Raw genomic sequence first — 22,584 nt, forward strand, 5'->3', positions numbered from 1 at the left:
GCTATGAAAGTAAGATTACATTCTTTGTCAAAGATGAACGGAACATCTTTATGCAAAAGATGAGTTAATGGTTTAGAGGTGTGCGAAAAATCCTTAATGAAATGCAGATAAAATTGGACATGTCTCAGAAAATTATGGATTCTACGCAGAAAAGACAGGGATCGGAGTTTTTCATTAACTTTAAATTTTACCTGGTCAACTTCTAATCCTTTTTTGGAGATCTCATGTCCCAGGCCAATGCCCTCCGTTACCATGAAATGACACTTTTCCTAATTCAGCACTAAATTCGTTTCTTCGAATTGTTCAAGAACCTTCTCAAGGTTTCCCAAACATTCAGTGAAGAAATCCCCATATACCGAAAATTCATTCATAAATATGTCCAATCCTTCCTCTATCATGTCGACAAAAGTAGATGTCATACACCTCATAAACGTGGCAAGAGCATTACACAACCCAAAAAGGCATCATCCGAAATGCATAAGTACCAAATGGATAGATGAAGGTGGTCTTCTCTTGATTATATGGGTGAATAGGGATTTGATGATATCTAGTACACCCATCTAAGAAATAGTAAAATTCTTTCCCCTCTAAACTATCAAGCACCTGGTTAACGAATGGCAAGGGGAAATCATCCTTTTTAGTAGCGTCATTAAGTTTCCTATAGTCGATACATACATGTTACTCGATCACTGTTCTAGTTGGGATAAGTTCATCTTTCTCATTTGAGACCACAGTCATCCCCCTTTCTATGGGACACAATGTATGGGGTTTACCCAACCACTATCAGAAATAGTGTAAACGATACCGGTGTGTAACCACTTAGTTAGCTCTTTCTTCACAACTTCTTTCATTGCAAGGTTGAGACATCGTTGAGTGCCTACTACTGGCTTTTTTCCATCTTCCTAGAATATCTTAAGTTGACAAAGAGATGAGTTTGTGCCTTTAATGTTAACAGTTGTCTATCCAATCGCCTTTTTATGTGCCCTTAATACACGAATGAGAGCAGTTACCCTTTTCGTCCCTAGCTGGGTAGAGATAATAACCGGAAAAGTGTTATATTCACCCAAATATCCGTACTTCAACCTTCAGGAAATGGTTTTAATTCATGTTTAGGAGGTTTAATCGTCGAAGGAATAATTTTCTTAGGCGCATCTTTCAAAGGCTCTAAAGGTTCTTTGTAGGTTCTCCACTAATCAAGTTAATGCCCATGCTCTTACTTTAATTTAATCTCCATGTCTTCACACAAGTCATTATCCTCTTCTTCAGTTAAATTGTTTATGTCTTGAGTAGAGAGTTTTTGGCATTCTTCCTTACTCTCGATTTCAATAGACGCAATACTTCTGATATCTGAAAATGGTTCCTATTCGTAATCCTTCTGCGCGGAAGCTCTGCGATTTTCCTGGAGCAAGATCGTTCCTGGTATGGGGAGTCCTTGAATGACTTCAACTTTCTGGCTTTCCAATCTTTTGGACATATTACTAGATTTATCATTGTCGAAGGCTTGATTGTCCCTAGAAAAAGAATAACTGATGCTGACATTCTCAAGTAGAACTGTTATTTCTCTCATTGTTCTAGTCCAGATACTTCCCCTAGAAATTATATAAAATTTTGCCTTACTGTCCATATCCATCCCAACATAAAAACATTGTAATTGCGCGGCTCTCTCTACCCCATTCCCAATTAGGCTTCTCTAAACCCTTTTAAACTTATCCCATGGTTGGCCTAAAGTTTCGGTCTCTTTTTGTTGGAAATCAAACAATTTTTCATAGGCATTAAGTACAGTTGCAATGGGCATGTTCTTTTTCAAGAACAGCCAAAGAAATTCCTCTTAGGTAGCGATAGTGTCAATGAGCAACAATGAAATGATGAACCTATATAAATCCATTTTTTTTATCCAAATTTTGATTTATAAAATTATTTTATATAAAAAATAAATACCAACATTTTCACATAATCTCATGATATGCATGAACCTATATAAATCCATTTTTTTTTATTTATCTTATATTTTACATTTTATTCAATTCAATCTCTGAACTTGGAATAATCATAACTTATTATTCTTATGATGTCTCATCATTGAAACTCTTGTACTCGTTAAACCAGACTTTCGAGTTTGACTCTGCTGAGTGAGTTACAACTAAAAATTGATTTTCCTACAACCAGCTAGGGTCTAAATCATTGTGTTTAGCTTATCCCAAGGATTGTAGTCCGAGGGTTCCGGTGTTTCATTGGTCACTTATGAGATTTTAAGCTGAACAAGGCATAGCTAAAGTCCATCTAGTTTACATTGGTAACTTTAGAATGTTTCAGTTTACCAAGTTGCTAATTTGATTAAATCAAGCATGCGACGCATCCCGATTCAATCCCTGAATAGCTACTTGTTGGTTGACCTCGTGCAGGGGTTGCGTAATGATCCCCTCTTGTAGGTGGTGTAGGGGGAAGCTAGTTTTTTAAAGAAAAGCAACTTCAGATTAAAACCTGATTTCATATATTCTCATTAGGAACCTTATACTTTTTGTTTTTAACATAATTTCATGACATATTTTATATTTATTCAATTTGATCTCCAATGGAATAAATTTAACAAACAAGTTAAATTAATTTTAAAATTTAGTCCTTTTCATAATCTAAGATTAAAATCTATCAATTTAATGTCTAATTCATCAATTAATCAACGATGAAAACTTTCTAAACTCTAACAATTTATCAAATTGGCACATGGACTAGTTAAAACAAGCTCTCATGACCCTGATCTATAAAAATTATAAGAAAATGACTTGAAAATTTGATGCCTAATTGATAGCCGAAAGTAAAATGAAGATTTTTGAAGTTTTCTCAACCCTTAGATATGGTGGACGGTGAAGACGGAAGAAAATTATGCATGTGTCCACTAACTTTGACTTTTATACAAGGTTTAAAACTTATTTAATTTTAGTAATCTAATCATAGTTTGATTTACTTAATCTTTCATTAATCAAGTTTAGTGGAAGATTTCATCTTCATCCACTAACTTTCATTTAAAAATGGTTTAATTACCATTTTGGACCTTTGACTAATTGTTATTTAAATCCTCAAGTCTTTTGTCAATTAAAATTTTATAGCGATTAAACTTTATAATTTAGTCCTTGAGCCTTAATAAACTATTAATTAGATAAAATTACTCGACCAATCTTTATAAAAATAGATGTAGGAACCACATTTTTCGATACCACATTGCCCCTATTCCTTCTGCTTCCCAAGAGAGAAAAAAAAACTTCCAAAGGCATTGTTTTCAATTTTTTTTTTGTTTTTTTAAGCGCTATCCAGTTAGGGTTGTTCTTCGAGTTTCCACTTCCCAGCTTTCCCTCCTTCAATCTTGCTCAAAGTCGGGAACATCTTTTTCTTCTTGGCTTTGTCGTATGTCAATTTTCCTTTCCACCTTCTTTTTTATATTTTAATCTGTATTAGCGAATTTCGGGGATTTATTCGTTAAATTAAGTTGATTTAGCCATTTCAATTGTGTTTGTGAGTTCGATGTTTTCTATTTTCGGAAATAGGAAAGAAATTTGGTGATTTTCATTCCGAATTTCGGATCGACTCTCAATTGGTTTTTCTCCATGTGCTCGTAGTCGATAGGATTTTTAGTTGTAATCCATATATGACATTTATTTTTATTAGAAAATGAATTATTTGGATGGAATTTGATTCATTCTAATCTTAAAATCTATATATAATATGACAATACAAGCTTTGATATATTTTCAGGTTTTATTCTTTGCAAATGCCGACTGCGAGTGATTGTGCCCCGTCGCCACCACTACTATCTCCTGGTATGCTCTTTTCCTATGCCAATTTTCTTCCAATACTCATTTGATTATGTTTGCTTTATGATAATATTTTGTCACGGTTTTTCAGCGGGGACACAGTCAAAGTTGCAAATAAATGCAGTGATAGCTTTCTTACCGTCAAAGTTTGTACGCGAATTAAGCCAATAGGCCTTGGCTTGGAATTATAGTCTATTGTTGGAAGAAATAGAAGGCAATCTAAAATTTGTTTAGGGGTTAAAATGAAATTTTAATTTTTAATATTCTATATCTTATAATTTTTAAAGGGTTAAATTAAATTTTTATAATTTTAAAGGAGGTCAAAGTACAATTTTACATTTATTATTTTAAAATTTTAAAATTTTTTAAATGATCTAAACAATAATTTTTCATTTTAGGGAGGGCTGGCACTCTGGATTCGCCTCTAGCTGCTTTGGTAAGCTTGTCACTATAATAACTGCTTTTCGTTCATTTTTCTACTTAATGAAATTTTTCATACAAAGAAAAGTACTCGAGTTCGTTTAGAATGGTTAAAATGATCATGGACGGAAGAATAGCATAGAGAGAGAATGTTATTTGTCTTTGTTGGATATCAAATTCAAAATTATATGTGTGTTTGTTTTCTACTATTATAAACATATTTAAATCCTGAAATAATTATAGTGAAGAGCTAAAAGTATCAAGGAAGCCTTTGTACTAGGAGTCGGATTGTATTTTATCCCCTCTATTAAAAAAATGAGTAAATTAATTCTTATACATTAAATCATCGAGTAAACTAGTTTTCTTGTAAAAAAAATTCATCTTTTTTTACTATTAAAAATTGGTCCCTGTTAACGAGATACATGTCTATTTGGTTATTTTGTCAAATAAGTTAATTTTTAAAAATAGATATGGATGACATTTTTTAATGTATAGGAACTAATTTTCTCAATTTTTAAATAAAGGAAATAAAATACTATATATCTTCTAATACAAGAGCCCTGGATGGGAAAAACTTCACAACTTGTATTCATAAATGCTTATGTTTACGTGTGTACTGCTTTCAACATGCTAAAAGTTGACGGTTTAATGATGTTGGCACTGAGTTTTTTACTTGGTTTGTTTTTTCCTGCAGAATGCAACATGCAGCGCATCTGGGCAAACTCAGACCGTTACTCGCGAGGCACCAACAATCACCCAAGCTCCTGTCCATTGTAATAACAAACATATAAACTTTCAATACTTTGCTAAAATTTGTTAGATGTATTCCTTTTTGTGTTTTTCAAGTGAACATAGAGCCACCCCACCTTAACCAAAATGGTGACTAGGAAGGCTATGAAGGGCTAGATGATTTTGTTAGAATAATTGAAGACATATGGCGGTAGACAATTCTCATGCTTTTTTGACATTTTGCCATGCGACGTCCAAGCTTGCACGATCTTATGCTGCATCTTACGGCGGTAGATAAATACTTTGTTTGGGCTATAACTATAAGTTGCTCACTTGAAGTCCATGGATTCGATCTACTCTTTATTCTTCAAATGTTTACGAGAACGTGTCATTTAAATTGCTTAATATGGTTTTATTGAATTGCAGCAGAGGAGAAGTTGCCACAACTTGATGGCGGTGATTCTGGATTTCCACTCTGTGATGACGACGTTGATGGAGGCAACTGGTCAGGTGGATTCTTCCTGCTCGGATCTCTTACGTTTTTAGGCTTCTTAAAGGATAAAGAAAGTGAAGAGGATTAGCAGGATAGTCGAAGGAGATAGATTAGCCGATTGATAAAATTTTGTGGACCTATTGCACCTTGATTCTAATGTTGAGGTCCTTTTGATAATGAATAATCTTCAAGGTATGTTTGCAGGGAATTAGAGAAAGGATTTAATTTCTGATAAGGTTTTGAAAATTCGACATTCATTTAGATATTAAAAATTCCAAAATTGAATTATCTTGTTTCGTATAAAAATGAAGAATTCTAAGATTTATATGAAATTTTAAAAGGTATTTAAACAATTCAAATTTCATTTAAATTTGTAGCTTTTAATTTTTTTTTCAAATTTTCGTATTTAATTTACATTGTTTAATTATAAAATAAACTTAAATAAAAGTCATTTTATTTAATTTTAGTGTACATGTATATATATATATATATATATATATTAGAGGTGGTAAACAGGAAGTTTTATCGGGTTTTTTGGAATTGAAATTTTTTAGTTTGGTTTTTGGGCACGGATAGCTTTAGACTGGTGATCAATTCAAATTATTTTAAATTTTTAAGTTATAGATATTTTAATTTTGAATATAACACTTATCAGTTTAAATTGCCTTATAAAAATATAAATTATATATATATATATATATATATATATATGTAACAAAGGTAGATGATACATATTTGAAAGTTCCTCAATTGAAGCCAAGTAATTTGGGTTCATGTTCCTCAATTGATATCAAGTAATTTAGGTTCAGTACAATCCAGGTTTATGTGTGTTTTGACTGTTCCCAATGTGTTTCAACTCATTTTGGCCTATATCGACTTATACTGGTGCATAACAGCCAATATCGGTTTGTATAAAATTTTAATATTTTAAACATAACTTATATTTTTTATCTTAAACATTTTAAAGTTATTGTACTCAATTAATAATTTTAAAAATTATATTTGCATATAATTATATTTACATTAATGTAGTTTATTAATAACCTAAAAATAATAATTAAGATATATTTCCATCGTATATATATAATTTATGAAGAAACTAAAATTAGACTATAAATATATAAATATATGTGAAAAAATACTAAACCCAAATAATACACTAAAAACACCAACATTAATACATATCAATATCAGGGCAAAAATGGTACACTCACTAATACGACATTGATTACCTTAATAGAGATATTTTATACAAAACAATTACAATTCTTTTATAGGTAAAATTTATGATTATATGATGTGTGTATGAATTTAATAAACAATATCAATATATGATATGCATAAATTTTATATATTTGATTTATTATAATAATCTATAATCTCACTCTTTATTTATAAAAGCATGAGTTTAGAAAAATTTTTGAACCGATAAGAATATCCTTTATTTTTCAACATATTAGTAAATCCACATTTAAAAATAAAAATAGTTGAAATAAAATAAAATTATCATAATTATACATTTAAAAATAATTATAATTTATTAGAAGTTGAAGTTGTGAGAATTACACATTTAAAAATAATTATAATTTAATTTAAAATTATTATTTAAAATTTTGTGGTAATTTTAAAATAGAAGCAATACTAATTTTATTTTTAAAAAGTTGTGCTAATTTTATTGATTTAAAATAGAATTATTACTAAATAAAATTTTAAGCATCTTAATTATCACTTAATTAATATTAGAGTTAATTATGTTAATTTGTTATTAATTTGAATAATAATACTTTGTATTAATTATATAAATTAAAACTATATTATATCTTCAGTATGTTAAAAGGGTATAATTATAATTTGAAAAAAATTCTATTATAATATTTGAATGGATAAGTTAATATATTTTAATTACGTTCAGTAATTTAAATAAGAAACATTATTTTACGTTAATTACTACAATTAAAAATATAATATTTAAAAATTAGTTAAATATTAAACATATAAAATCACATGCAACACATGTAACATTAGAAGATAGTATCTATAAAAGTATATATTTGAAAAAGGTTTTAAATTGACGAAAATATATTTTATTATTTATTATAGTACTATATTGACAATTGAATAGCTTTTGTTTTTCTTACTAAATTTATAAACTTAATACTCATAATTATTTCAAAACCCAAATATATTATCTTAAGTCCAAACCCAAATAACATACCTATTGTTATTCAACCCCAAAATAAACTAATTTTATCTTAAGTCCAAAACAACAACAACAATAAACCCAATACACAAATACAATTTGTAAAACTTAAAAGCCCAATTCAAAAACTAGTGTAATAAAAATAATATTTATTAATATATTAAAATTTTAATAATATTTTATTTATTCTTAGTTATATACATTTTTCCGATATACTAAATTACACATAAGTATTGATACTATAATGTATATTATTATATTATATAATACTATATTGTGCATACTATTATTAATAAAATATTCTATATATATAAACATTATGAGCATAATTAACAATATAATTGAATTTAAGTAAAACTTTAATACTATATAATATATATTAAAATTTATATTAATACTTATATAATATAATATAGGCTTTTATATTATTATATTATGTAATATTATATTTATGAGAAAAGTTGCATTGTTTGGGTACCATCTATAATATAGTCATTGTTGCGACAAGTTTTATTTGTGGTCACGACAATGACTTCAACCTTTGAAACCACTTCAAAGTAAGTGGCTCCATGGTTATGGGAAGATTAACTTCATTGTCACAACCCTAAATGACCAAGCAATCTTGGTGTTCAACTCAATGAGCTCTTGGTTACGATAAGGGATGATAGGGAGAAAACTCCTTATCAAGTCAGTGTGGTCATTTTCGTGACAATGCATCTTATGGTCATGACAAGCATCTTCTTTGTCTTATTTCCCTTCACCTCTTAAGTTCTTTTTCATTTCATTGCTCTATCGAAACCTACAATGTCATTTTCACACCATTAAGTACATGGCTGAAGGCAAACTAATGTAATTATTCAAAATATACTAATAACTTACTTGACAACAACATTTAAATCAAATTCTAAAACTATTGCAAAGTTTATAAAATGACTAAATGTCATTTGAAAACAAGCTCCATGAGTGAGGAAATGGCCTAATTCACCATATTAATCCTGACAATGGAATGATGCTACATTATACAGAATTTGTATACCTGATGTACCAGCTTTTGGTTCATTATCTATTTGAACTCAATCTTTCATTTACGTCAAATTATATGGGTCACACATACATAACCCATCATCCACTCAAATTAAGGTATGCCACACCATTAACATCATAAGTGAATAAATCCATAATCGGATCTAGGATCTATTCTACTTGAGTTCTATCTAATGAACTATCAATCCAGTCAATCACATCTATGCCTTTATCTTTTGGGAGTCAACTGCTTCGATACCTAAGACAAGGTATCTCTTCATTTGGACTTGATAGATGAAATATTAATTTTTAATTGATTTGTTCAATTCTGATTAGACTTAGGATGTGTTTAGATTATCTACTAATATAAGATTTCTTGTCGTACTTACAATCCGACCACATAAAGCCGCTTAGTAATAGTTTACAGTGAGTCAATATTTTCTTTTATTTTGCTTTGCGTGGAAAAACCATTTGGGAAATTATATTTAAGATATTAATCATAATTATGGGTTTTTATTAAACCAATTTGTTCAAAAATTACAAGTACATAGATGAAATCACTACACTGAATCTTTAAAATTTTGCAATTTAATCCTATTTCATGCTCGAATTAATAAAAGAGCTTTCGTAAGCTCGATTAAGACTCAAATTTAATTACTATAATTGAATTGCATGTGTTGGAAATTGGGTTGTATGTGTAAAGGATTATTTATTATATATTTTAATGTAGTTGCTCCGACAATGAATGTAGCATTCCATAACTCGGACCCGACAATCGAGTTAGGCAAGGGGGTGTTACATTCTCACCTCAATTTTATGAAAAAGTTAACAAGTATTAAGTTTTCATTTTTCATTATCATTAGCCATTTAAGCACCTTATTCAATTTGTGTATCATTTTTTATTAGCCCCACTTTTAACATGTATCACTCTTATTACACTTATAGCTCATTATGCCCATTAAGAAGCCTTATAATCAAAATTTTGATTTATTTTACCCTTCATAAACCTTAGTGAAATACACTTGGATACTTGGGATTCAAGTCGAACACCCTAAAACATATTGTGTGCAACGCGCATCCATCCAAACACCCTAAAATATAGGCCCAATATGCATTTACATGTTATGACGACATAAATCGTTGTCTTCATACTAAAAGTTGTCTTCAATATAAATGTGCACACTAATCCCTATGGCATGCCAATTGTATCCTTACTATTCTACTAAGTCTACTAGGGTTTTTTCACACTCAATTTCCTGTAAACCCAAAAAATTTGAACAATTGGGGGTTAAATTGAAAGAAATCATAAGTTGGTGGTCTATATTGGAAAATCAGTAAAAGTTAGTAACTAAAATTGGACAGGATTGAGATCAAAGTTTAGCTTGATTGGATTAGAACCAATAGTTTCCTTAATGGGAGACAATTTTTATCAACAGGTGGTCTCTAGAAGGTTGGTAACTGAGCGGGGAGGGCTATATATAGCAAGGAAATGACTTCCTGGGGAGAGAATTATTCTCGTTCCTGTTTCATTTCCTTCTCTTTATTTATCTTCTTTGTTGCTTCAAAGACAAGATGATTACGAAAAGTTCTGCATGGAGTAGAAATCAGGAGGTTGGAGTCGGAAAAGTAGAGAATCCATAAAGCTAGTAAGGTTCTGAGTCCATCGGCGTATGTAAGAATTAGAAAATAAAGTTAAGGGTTTTCAGAACCATTCTAGGGGTTTTGCATGTTTTTAGGAAACTGAGAATACTAAGTCTAAATATGATTTTGGTTGTCATGTTTAACTGCCAAGAGAATGGAAACTTTGACGTTTGGAAAAGCTAAATTGATAAGGAAAAGAAGCATCAAGTGAGTTTCTGCACTTCAACTATAAAAAGGCTTAGTATATTCTAGATCGCATAGACATATAGGTATCCACCATTTAGCTTAGTATGCATGAATTAACTATGATTCCATGTTATCTCATCTATGAAATGCATGCATTCTATTTTATAATGGTAGAATATGAAAGGGATTTATTGATGGGTTAGACAAAGTTATGAATGGGATAAAAGGGAGATTTTGTTAGATACTACCATATAGTGATACTGAGTGCACTCGTGATGTGCGAAGCTCCTGGCCTTGCAAATGGGACATTGTGGTATTTGAGCATCAAGGTTAGGAATAGTGATATAGAGGAATGGGCGGAAGAATATGGAAATTGGAATTCGATTAAGATTTCTCCATCTCGGATTGCTAGGTGCAAACTGTAATGTTCGAAGCTCCGAGCCTTACGGGGCGTGGGGGTGGGGGAAGACACTTTGGTGTTCAAACATAAAGGTAGATACGAGTTGAATCAATGTCGATAGTTATATGGTTCCATAAAGCAACATCGTGATAGCAGTCAGTAGGCTCTGTAAGGCGACACCGCGATGACGATAATGTCTTTTGAGGCAACGCCTCTAAAAGGCTTAAGATATAGGACCATAGCTCGGCTATGGAAACAAATAAAGTCAGTCGGGATAGTAAACACGGGGTAGTCTGCTGAGACAGTAAATGTAACGACTCAAAAGTCAGTGGAGTTGGAAAATAGTGGGTTCAGAATTCTATTTTTAGATGATAGAGTCAATGAATATTATTGATTAATATTCAAGAGGGTATTACGATACTATTCTGTTATTTGGAAAGTTAAACAGGGTACAAATGTATCGGTCCTAAAGTCAGTGGTTTTAGAAAATACAGTTTTGGGACCTTGTTTCCAAAAACCAAGGCCATAAATATTTAATAAAAATACTTTTGGAGTTAGTTTAGAAGTGAATTGAATTTTGGATAAGTAAATTTGTTGAATTAGTGATTAATTAAGGTACATAGACTAAATTGTAAAACTAGTAAAAGTAACTTGCTAGAGTATTCTTTAATTAAGACATGGACCAGGAACTGAAATGGCAAATAAACCACTATGTTATTGATAGTGGACGGTAATGGATATTTTAGTGATGATTAATTGATAAATTCTCATTAAATTAAATAAAACATTATAATAAAATTATTATCACATAAATTATATAAGATGGTGGAATAAAAAAAGATTATTTTCTTCTCCTTTCAACCAAAACCAAGATATGAGAAGGGAGAAAGAAGAATGTCAATCTTACAAGTTTTGATTTTTAAAATACCCATTGGTTTGTTGATTATGCTAACTATTTGTTTATAGGTTGATGTCGTCTAATAAGTCGTACTAGTAAAGGAAAATGTTTCTTCACGATGTGAATTACTACTTTTGGGAGGAACCATACCTATTCAAACAATACATAGACCAAATGATCAAGAGATGTGCGATAGAAAATGAGGTAAACGATATTTTATATTATTGTCATTTAGCTCCAAGTAGGGGACACTTCGGAGGATCACGTATTGCGAGCAAAGCCTTAAAAGTTGGGTTCTTTTAGCCAACTTTGTTCAGAGACATGTATGCTTACGTAAAGAATTGTTATCGATTCCAGAGGACTAGAAACATATCTAATAGAAACACTGTTAAGGTAGAATTATTTGACATTTGGGGTATTGACTTTCTTGGTCATTTTCCTTCTTCTTTTGGTAAGAGGTATATTCTAATAGCAATGGAAAATACATATCTAAATGGATTAAGGCCGAGGTGTGTCTGGAAAATGATGCCAAGGTGGTGATGAGATTCTTACAAAAGCATGTGTTCTCAAGGTTCGAAACCGCAAGAGCTATCATCAGTTATAAAGGGTCCCACTTTATGAGCAAATGGTTGAAATGATTGCTCAAAAAACATGGAGTGAAACATAATATTGCCACAGCTTACCATCCACAAACAAATGGGCAGGTTGAGTTAGAAAATAAGAAGCTAAAAGATATACTCGAGAAGGTAGTCCGTCCAAATGGACGACATTAGGCCAAGAGATTGGATGATGCTTTGTGGACCTATCGAATAGATTACAAAACACCCTTAGGGATGTCTCCCTATCAGTTTGTTCTTAGAAAAGTCTGTCACTTGCCTTTGGAGTTAGAACATAAAGCTTACTAGGCTCTCAAGCAGCTTAATATGGATTTTAAACTTGCGAGAGAGAAACGAATGCTTCAACCCAATGAATTAGATGAACTTCGAATGTTTTCCTATGAAAATGCCAAGCTATGTAAAGAGAAACTAAAAATATGGCATGAAAAACACATCCAAATCCACGAGTTTGAAGTAGGTTAATAGGTTATTGTTCAATTCCATATTAAAGTTCTTTCCCAATAGGTTCAGATCTCGTTGGTCCAGTCCATTCACCATTTGTCAAGTCTTTCCATATGGGGTTGTTGAACTACATGGCAGTAAAGGAGGTAGGTTTAAAGTCAATGGTCAACGCCTTAAACATTATTGGGGTGATAAAGCTAAGTGAAATAAAAACTCTTTCATTTTATTGGATCCTTAAACTTTTCACTTTAATTTCGAATAATCGACTTAGACACTATTTTCTTAACTATTATATTCAAAGAAATTTTGTCTAGGAGATTAGATTTTAAGCAAGACCACTTGTGACCCCTCCAATGTTTCCTAAGAATTACTTTTATATAATTCTTTGAGAAAGTATTTTCTAAGTGTTTTAATAAAACTTTGATTTTGTTCAATAAAGTGTTAGTTCTAACCTAATTTTTCTATTTTTTAATTTTCACATGCGATTACATTATTTATTTATTTTAAATAAATGGTTGTGTTGTTGTAAATATTTTTCAAGAAACTAACAATTAATAAAAATATATATAAACACATATTTTATAAGTAATAATATATATTATTTGTTATTAGAATTTCAGTAGAATTATGATTGATAATATTCGCTTTTTATTTTTACTAAGTTGTATAAGATTTCGCAATTAGACCTTTAATTGCAACACCTTAATCCCTAGAAATTTTTCATCCCTCTTATTTTTCCAATCATTGGCCCCTTTACCATAAACCCTCAATCCATTGTCGGCCCTATCTAAACCCTCTATTGCAGCATATCACACTCCTTCCAACTATTAAAGTCATCGGCGACCTTAACAAACTCCTTGCATCGTTGCACCACACCTCACCACCTTTCAATAACAACAAATACAACCAGCAGTCGCACATTACACCTTTTTCCATCTCCCAAAACTGCCAACCACCCTAGCAAACTTCTCCACTACCGTACCTAACACCATTTTCTCTAAACTCGATACTACAACCTTTAAAACTAGTAGCACCTGCCCTTTTCAACAGCAACCACCAGTGCACCTTCAATCTACCACCTACCTTTAGTCATTCACCCTCCATAAACCCACAACTTGCCACCCTTAAATTCTAAAAAAGAATTCACCATTAAGTTCCTTAAATCGTAACTTCTACTCTCCTAAACCACCAAGTTGTCGCACTTGACCTTCAACCAAACCACTACCCAAGTTGTCATTGATCACCCTAAAACCCCAACCCAACACCACCACTTTGTTGCATTCTAAAGTTGCTCCTTTGTGTTTTTAATGGTTAATAAAAAAGGTAGAAAGAAATTTCATTTTCCCAAAAAACTTTATTTAGATTTCATTTGTTTAACTTTTTCAATTGTGCATGAATTGTTAATGTTGAATTATTTCTAACTAGATTTTGGGAAATTATTACTTGTTGTTGTCATCTTATGTTAAGTTTCATGTTAACAACATGTTGACAAAAAAAAAAAAAACACAATCCACTATTCAACTTGAGAAATCACAAAACAAGTTCCATTCCAAAGAAACAAAAACGAGATATGAATCTACCCCATGTTGTGATAGACCTTGATGCTTGCAAGTTTAACCAAGAAATGGAATTATCAATCAAAGAGAAGGGAACAACTGAAGATGAATAGCGTTATTAGTGACCCTGCTATACTTAAAAGTATCACAGAGTTGGAGAAACCGTTTTAAATGTTGATTAGGGTCCTCTTTCATAGTGCCCCTAAACTACAGATTGTTCTGAATCATCATCGTTTTTATCTCAAAGTTATTAGTTGTAATTACCGGCCTTGCTATACTTTCCTAAACCATGTCTAAACTTGGTAAGGCATAATCCCTTAGGGTTCTTTCACTCCAAGCGATGTGTATGTTTACGAGTAGCTGTGGTGCCAGTAGGTGTTTTAGGGCGTTATCGTCAGCGTCACCGAATAGTGGACTTTCACATTGTATGTTACCTGCAACAGGTGGTGGTAGAACTTGCATCTGTTGTTGCTGCTGTTGTTGCTGTTGACAATTTCTTCGGATTATTTTCTTTGGATTTGTGACAACTATAATTGGTGTACCCTTATTACAAGTCATACACTAACCCAGAAAGAAAATATTAGTAATAATAATTAAAATAAAATCATATCTATAACTTAAAAATTTTGTAACTATTCTTTTATGTGCAAAAATTAAAAATAAACTAATGACGTTCCCTCCCCAGCAATGGCGTCAACAACTTGACTGCCTCCAGACGTACTAACATCTAGAGTGTATATACTGTAATAAAAAATAAAAATATGAGGCGATATCCGCAAGTATACCGGCTGAGTTGTAATATAGTTTTACAACAAAATAGGTAAGTACTCCGAGGATCGTACCCAAGGGAGGTGAGTGCTAAATCAATTCTAACTTAAACACTAAAAGATCTAATGAGTACTTTAAATTAGTTATAGTACAAAAACATAAAATAAAGGATTTTTAGGGTTTTTATAATAATAAAATAAAATATCATAAAAGAAATAAACTTCAAGAGATAGAAAAGGAGAATGAATCAATTCTTGATTATGGGTGATTAGCTCACTTCGGTAATCCCCATCAACTGTCGTTTCAGGTTCCTCGTCAATCAACTAGTCGCTACCTTAGCAAGATCTTTCGATCTTCCACTAACATAACGAGTCAGCAAAGACTACTTATCTTCCAACCTCACAGTCCAAACCGGCTTGGGGTGAAGTTATTCACAGATGGGTCATACCAATTTTAGGTTAATTCGTACCTTGATGACTTCCCAGGATTGCCAGGCCTAGGGTTTGTTTCATGTTCTTCCTTTCCCAAACAGTTGATCCGTTGAGTAACCCTACAGAATAGTCAATAGATCATACCTCCACTCGCTAATCCCTCATAGAGGGATTAGTTCCTCATGGTTTTCATAGACAATATAGAATCAATATAAAGAGAAAGCATGCTAATTAAATTGATAGTATAAAGTATCTGAAAAAGCCTAATTGTATTGAGATTAATTGCAAATCCACAAAGTTTGAATGCTTTCCATAATTCAGATCTCTTGAGAACAACGAAGAACAACTGAAATAAATTCTAAAACCTAAAAATGAAAGAAAAACTAAACTAAATTTACTAAAGAAAATCTAGGCTAAGTGAATGGTGTCCATCACATGTGCTAAAAGAGCCTATATTATAGATTCTAAGTTGTCGTCATCCTTAACCCTAGGTTAGTTGATGTTCTCGAGCTTTAAGTTTGATTGTGTAGACCAAAACACCTCTGCTTCGTGTTTAATTTTCGTCACAGAGTTGATGTGGCGACACACCAGGACCTGTGTCACGACATGGCAATCAATATACTCCTCTTGGGTTATCTTTAGAGGTATGTCGCGACATCTTTAATCTATGTCACGACATCGAAGGCAGTCATGAGCTTTCTCCATTCTGCTCCCTATGTTGCGACATCGAACATCCCGTGTTGCGACATAACGATTAGTATTGGTTTAGTACGCCTTCTAAAGCTCTCCTGCACACTCGCAAAGTGCGTTAGCTCTCCCTTAGGCCTCATTCGGCCCCTAAGATCAATAAAAGAATCAATTTGCACATTTGATTGAATGTAAATAAACTAATAAAACATAACGAAAATGCTTGTATTCAAGCTCCTTGATTGCGAAAACTAGTTTAATCTGCTACACTGAATTACGACAGATCAACCATCAAAGCTAAAAATCTATAGTTCTGCACCTAAGTCTTGAGCTAATTCTCGAGACTTACAAGCCAAGTCTTAATACTTGCTGCCTAAGTCTCGAGACTTGTAGTCTCTGCACCTATGCAACTTAAAAATTTTTTTTTATCTTTTTGAGCCCCCGAAACCCCATTTTATATTTTGTGCATGTCCAAACATATGAGAAATGTTTTAAAGTAATTTTAAAAATGTATTCAAGCTTCTTAAAGGTTGGAATATATTTGAAAGAGAATTTTATTAAGTTCTTAAATGACGTTTTTTAAAAGAAACTTTTTGTATAAGCTAAGAAAGTGTTTGGTAGCATCTCCTAACCGTACTAGTCATCAGGACATATATGAGGTGTTACAAAAGGAGTCAATCCCAAAACAACTTGGACTCCAATGCGAGGAAAATCACATGAAAGGCAAAGGGAAGACAAGCAAAAAAAAGCTCTTGAAGAAAACTTTAGTACAACTCAACTATTAATCATCTTTTATTTTTTTAGTCTTTACATAATCCTGAATCCAATATTGATTTAGGTTTTTTTTTTCTTCCTCTTCTCTTGTAAGTCTTTACATTTTCATAACTCTAATGCTCTCATAGCTATTTTTTTTTTCACTTTAACAATTCAACTATCAACCCAAATCTATATTGATCCAAGCTCACATTAACAAATCTAAATACCTAGTATCAATTTTCTTGAATAGATACTAATTGAAAGGCAACATGAAACTCATGTTTATTAACGATAGTCATGAACTAAATTTATAAGTTGATTGGATACACTTTATCCTATATATGTTTTCATTCAACATCAAAGAAAGTTTATGTTACTTTGCTCAAGAGTCAAGTCCGAGATGGCCACCTAATGAATTTCAAAAGGTTGTTGGCCAAAGCAAAACAAATAGGCCATTAATTGTTTCAAAGATTGAAAACATATATACTAGACATTGTATTAATTATAATTGTGGCGGAGTAATCAAAATGATAATATAATTAATGTGGTGTATGATATGGTTTCATTTTCCAAGAAAGGTAATCCTTCATCAACCTTAGTAAATTAATTTGGTGGGAAATGAAAGGCAATGCGGGCCTCAAGAAAGGACACTCTGCCTGATTGTACAAAAAAGGTTTGCTCAAGACAATATTTAAAGTTTCACAACATGTTAAAATTATTATTGTTATAAATATCAAGTCCAAGTCCAAAAGCCAAAAAGAATATTAAAGGTAAAGATAGAAAATGTTCATACAAATTAAATTTTAAAAGATTAAAGTTCGTATATCTAACAACTCTTTTTCCTTAAGTTACTCCATTAAAATACAAAAAAAAAAAGAAAAGAAAAAGACAGACCAACATGCGACTGTGCTTCGGGTTTTATTCGTTTATTTATTATTAACATATCCCCCTCCTCCCTCCCTCCCTCCCTGGGTCTTCTCTCTCTCTCTATCTAGTTGAACGGTTAAGCAGTCCCTTCTTTTTCAATCTTGTCATAAAAAAAAACAAAAAACCCATTTTTCTATTAGTTTCTCAGCTTCTTTAACCTTTATATATCTCACACTCTCTAAGTTCTTTGGAGAAAAAGAAGATATATATATACTGAATTGTGTTTTATCCATCAAAATCTATGGGGACAAGAGCAAGAAGGAAGCAAAGCTGGTACACGCAGACACTAACGCCATTATTGGAAGGACCAATGGACCCAGAAATGCAAGAAGAAGGAAACAAGAAGGAGAGATCTTGGGAAGTAATCCGAGAATGGTTTCGAACACAGAAGGGATCGTCTTTTTCATCATCACCAACTAGCTTTTCCATGTCCAATTATTTTTATGGAAACGGAAGCATTCCTCCTGCCAGGAGGCACGATTTAAGACTTTTGCTTGGCGTCTTGGGTTGCCCTCTCGCCCCTATTCCGCTACTTAATCACCCAATTCATCACATTCGCCTCAAAGACATTCCTATCGTAAGTTTCACATATATAATCTTGCCATATTGTATATTATCTTATATATGTGTTTTGATGGTGTAGGAAACATCGACAGCGCATTACATAATACAACAATATTTGGCAGCATCGGGATGCTTGAAACAGCGGCAGAAATGTGGGGCGAAAAACATGTATGCAACAGGGAGTGTGAAGATGATATGTTGTGAGACGGAGATATCAAGAGGGTCAGGGAAAGGGAAGAACATCGTGAAAAGTTTAGGGACAAGGAGTGAAGAAATGAGTGGGTGCTTTGTGGTTTGGCAAATGAAGCCTGAGATGTGGTCTCTTGAGCTTGTTGTTGGAGGCAACAAGGTTATTGCCGGCAGCGATGGCAAAACAGTGTGGCGACACACATCTTGGCTTGGCACACATGCTGCCAAGGGTCCTCAACGTCCCTTGCGCCGCATTATCCAGGTATCTACCTACTTCATTCATTTTTCTCCTTACCATTATTAACTTTCTTGGTTTTTTTTTTTTTTCAATTTCCTACTTTGATTTAACATTAATAAACTACAACAAATTGACGAAGAAGGAGAGAAAAATTCATAATTAAGAATCACTAAAACCAACATTGTCAGTTCAATAATTTATTTGGCCAGGTAATTAACTTTAATAATTCGTATAAATACATCCGGTATTTTTTTATTAGTATGGCTAATATATCAAAAAACACAATACTATTATTTTTTGTTTAAAGAAGTCCTTATACTATTTTTGTAATAAAAATTAATATGAAGATTTATTAAACAAAGTGTATTAGTTTAAGATTTTTTTAATATAGATGTAATTGTAATGCAAATTATTAAATGTATTAGAATCTTGAAAAATACATATCATTAATTTCCATATAAATTATAGGTATTGAATAATTTGAATTAATTAATTAAACTAAACTAAATTAATTAACAAAATTGATTGCACTTTATTTTAATTGACATCGTTTTTATCGTAATAATAGGAATGACAATTATGACATAAGTTTCATAGCATTTATATATGTATTTTTCATTCCTTTTATAGGTTTTGACAGATTAAAGCACACATTATTTCATATAATAAAATTTAAACATCAACGTTAAAAATCTTAAAACCCTACTTTAGTGACAATATAAAGATCTCATTGGCTATATTATTATATTTGTTAAATACATTATATATGATATAGCTTTGATGTATTTAGATGACCACTTAACCATGCAATATTATGAAAAGAAATTAACTAAGTAATTGAGTTTGGAGATTAGGAAATAAAACTATGCTAAAGGTAGGGATAAATTGAAAAGCAAAGAAAGACAAAATAAGAAGGGAGATGAAGAGGAGAATCCCAAGGAAAATGGGAATATAAATGAGAAGGATGGATGGAGGGATTGTCTCATGCTTTAGCAGACACATTTTCTTTTCTTTAACATGGGAAAGGAAAATAAATCTGAGTGTAGGGATTATATTATTTGGAAGCTGACATCATCACATCTCATGTATTGTAATTGCTCAATCACGTACATCTATCAATACCCTCCACTTCCATCTTGGGATTGCCACCCTTCACCCTTTTGCTTTTTTGCCTTTTGCTTTTTGCCTTTTGCTTTTCCCTCTTTACTATACCTTGTAGTATTTGCTTTGCTTTTTTGGGTATTTCCCCCCTTCTTTTATTTATTTATTTATTCATTCACTTAATCTCAAATCATCCCCTTTTTACTATTTGTCTAATCCTTTTTCCTCTTTTGCTGTCCAATTTATGGGAATGATGACAAATACATAAAATTACACATGTTCAAAAAACTTTAGTAAAGGGAGGGTTAGCAATCACAATAGAATTTATTTTATTTTGAATAGAATATTTTAAAAATAAAATAGATATAAATAAAATAAAATAAAATAGAATTATAAGTTTTGATCATATTTTCTCTTTTTGAGATAATATATTTAGAACAACCTATAAATAGAAAGATAAAGTGGTTCAATACACTTGAACTCATGTCCTTATGCATTGACAATAATACCATGCCAATCAAGTTAAGACTCAATTAACAATCTAATTACATTTAAATTAAAAGCATATTAATTTTGTCTTATATATTATATTTTATATTATATGAAAAATTAAATATCTAATATTACAATGTAAATATTGAAAATATATTAAATTATTTTTAAAAATGATAAATGAAAAATATATAAATTTTCTAAATATTAAATAAAAATTATTTTTCTAAAAATAGAAAAAAATCAAGGTGTGAATCTAAATAACCTTAAATTAAATATTTATAAATATAAATAGGTTGGGTGGATACCGAATTTTAGATCCAACTGAGCTTAGCAAATATATATACCGTTAATATCATACATAAAATGTATCCCAACTTAGTCAGCCCGGCTATGGATGAGCCTTGGAAAATAGATAATATTATAACCCTATACATGACTGTAGGTAAATATTGTTAAAATTATAAATATAAATGAAATTTCCGAAAGAAAGAAATAAGCTTTTTACAATTATACCCTCCTAACTAAGGAGAAACATCTTAAGAGATCTTTTATGTAATTTTGAAATTCTTAATATTGTTACTCAAATAAATTAATTCATGTGAAATTATAAATAAATAAATAGATAACTTGACAAAAATGAAATCCTACATTCTAATCCTTCATCCAAACGCAATCCTATTTTTTTTTTAAAATTAGAAAAAGCAAAAACGGAATGACCTTTTCTGTCTTGTTTTGGAGCTTTAATATGTGATAGGATTTAATATTTGATTATTTCAAAAGGTAAAAATATTTTTATATAAAATTTCATAGTTACATTATTAATTGATATATATATATATATATATATATATATATATAATCGATTTTGATATACGAGACTCAAGAAATTGTATTGTATTTCATTTAATTCCTTTTTACGTGTTATGATGATTTTAATTAATTACACAAAGATGGGGTTTAACGGGGATGATGAATTCAGGGTCTAGATCCAAAGACAACAGCCAGTTTATTTGCTAAAGCCCAATGCTTAGGCGAGAAACGAATAGGCGACGAGGATTGCTTCGTCCTAAAAGTATGCGCCGACCGTGCAGCGGTGATGGAACGAAACGAAGGACCAGCAGAAGTAATGAGGCATGTATTATACGGCTACTTTTCCCAAAAGAGTGGGTTACTCATATACTTGGAGGACTCCCATCTAACCAGAGTTCAAACCCAAGAAGAGAATGAAGGTGGGTGTGCTTGTGCCTATTGGGAAACAACCATCGGAAGCAGCATCGGAGATTACAGAGATGTGGATGGCGTGTTGATAGCGCATCAAGGAAGGTCAATCGCCACTGTTTTCCGATTCGGGGAGCTGTCGATGCAGCACAGCAGGAGTCGAATGGAAGAATTTTGGAGCATTGACGATGTTGTTTTCAATGTTCAAGGACTCTCCATTGATTCCTTCATTCCTCCAGCTGATATCTTTGATCGTTAATTAATATGTATTAGTTTCACTAATCTTCCACTTCACTATGACAACTAACTTCATCAACACGTGAATATATATATATATATATATAAAATATTGGTGGGTAAGGTTGATCGATCACGCATCTTAATTTTAACCCTATTTATTATGCTCTTAAAAGAATGTTATAAATTCGGTACTTTTGGTGTGGGTGTTTGAAATAAGGAATTTTATTTTTCTCTCTTGCCCCTGTAATAATGTTTTAAATTGATAGAACAAGTGTTTATATATACGTAATTCTAGACGGTCTTTTTAAAATTTATCTAATTTATTAAATTATACAATTTTATTTCATATAATAAATTTAAATTAATTATATTTTAACTATGTTAAAATATATCAAACATTATAATTGTAAAAATTCTAAATTTATATAAGGGATAAATATTAAACCAACACATGAATTTTAGTTTAATATAAAATGTTATACATAAATTTTATTTTGTACAATTTTATACATGAAATTTTGATTTTAATTTATTGTCATAATTTATCACATTATTATCGA

General features: G+C 31.3%; 2 protein-coding genes across 5 annotated transcripts; both read left to right on the forward strand.

Moving 5' to 3' along the window:
• Nucleotides 1-3,259: 3,259 nt before the first annotated feature.
• Nucleotides 3,260-5,694, forward strand: LOC128293310 (uncharacterized). 4 transcript variants are annotated; one of them, XR_008283485.1, is made up of 6 exons: nt 3,260-3,399; nt 3,748-3,812; nt 3,898-3,956; nt 4,205-4,242; nt 4,921-4,999; nt 5,382-5,694. XR_008283485.1 is itself a non-coding variant. In XM_053029113.1 (5 exons), the coding sequence occupies exons 2-5, from the start codon at nt 3,764-3,766 to the stop codon at nt 5,534-5,536; spliced, it is 321 nt and encodes a 106-aa protein (XP_052885073.1). In that variant the 5' UTR covers nt 3,260-3,399; nt 3,748-3,763; the 3' UTR covers nt 5,537-5,694. The 4 variants fall into 4 exon arrangements, 2 of the variants coding, with proteins under 2 accessions (XP_052885073.1, XP_052885074.1); XM_053029113.1 differs by lacking the exon at nt 3,898-3,956; XM_053029114.1 differs by lacking the exons at nt 3,260-3,399; nt 3,898-3,956 and adding an exon at nt 3,497-3,629.
• A 12,318-nt stretch (nt 5,695-18,012) lies between these two features.
• Nucleotides 18,013-22,240, forward strand: LOC108452060 (uncharacterized). The gene is made up of 3 exons (XM_017749797.2): nt 18,013-18,556; nt 18,623-18,994; nt 21,546-22,240. Exons 1-3 carry the CDS (start codon nt 18,221-18,223, stop codon nt 22,041-22,043), a joined length of 1,206 nt encoding a protein of 401 aa, XP_017605286.1. The 5' UTR covers nt 18,013-18,220; the 3' UTR covers nt 22,044-22,240.
• The last annotated feature ends 344 nt before the right edge of the window (nt 22,241-22,584 follow it).

This window comes from Gossypium arboreum, chromosome 5, assembly GCF_025698485.1.
Source record: "Gossypium arboreum isolate Shixiya-1 chromosome 5, ASM2569848v2, whole genome shotgun sequence".
Classification (NCBI taxonomy): domain Eukaryota; kingdom Viridiplantae; phylum Streptophyta; class Magnoliopsida; order Malvales; family Malvaceae; genus Gossypium; species Gossypium arboreum.

Bases quoted from the DNA above. Each gene is read 5' to 3' on its own strand.
- LOC128293310 (XM_053029113.1), top strand. From the start codon at position 3,764: ATGCCGACTGCGAGTGATTGTGCCCCGTCGCCACCACTACTATCTCCT. The intron at 3,813-4,204 runs GTATGCTCTTTT...TTTTCATTTTAG, and splicing joins GCCACCACTACTATCTCCTG to GGAGGGCTGGCACTCTGGAT. The intron at 5,000-5,381 runs GTAATAACAAAC...ATTGAATTGCAG, and splicing joins CACCCAAGCTCCTGTCCATT to CAGAGGAGAAGTTGCCACAA.
- LOC108452060 (XM_017749797.2), top strand. From the start codon at position 18,221: ATGGGGACAAGAGCAAGAAGGAAGCAAAGCTGGTACACGCAGACACTA. The intron at 18,557-18,622 runs GTAAGTTTCACA...TTGATGGTGTAG, and splicing joins GCCTCAAAGACATTCCTATC to GAAACATCGACAGCGCATTA. The intron at 18,995-21,545 runs GTATCTACCTAC...TGATGAATTCAG, and splicing joins CCTTGCGCCGCATTATCCAG to GGTCTAGATCCAAAGACAAC.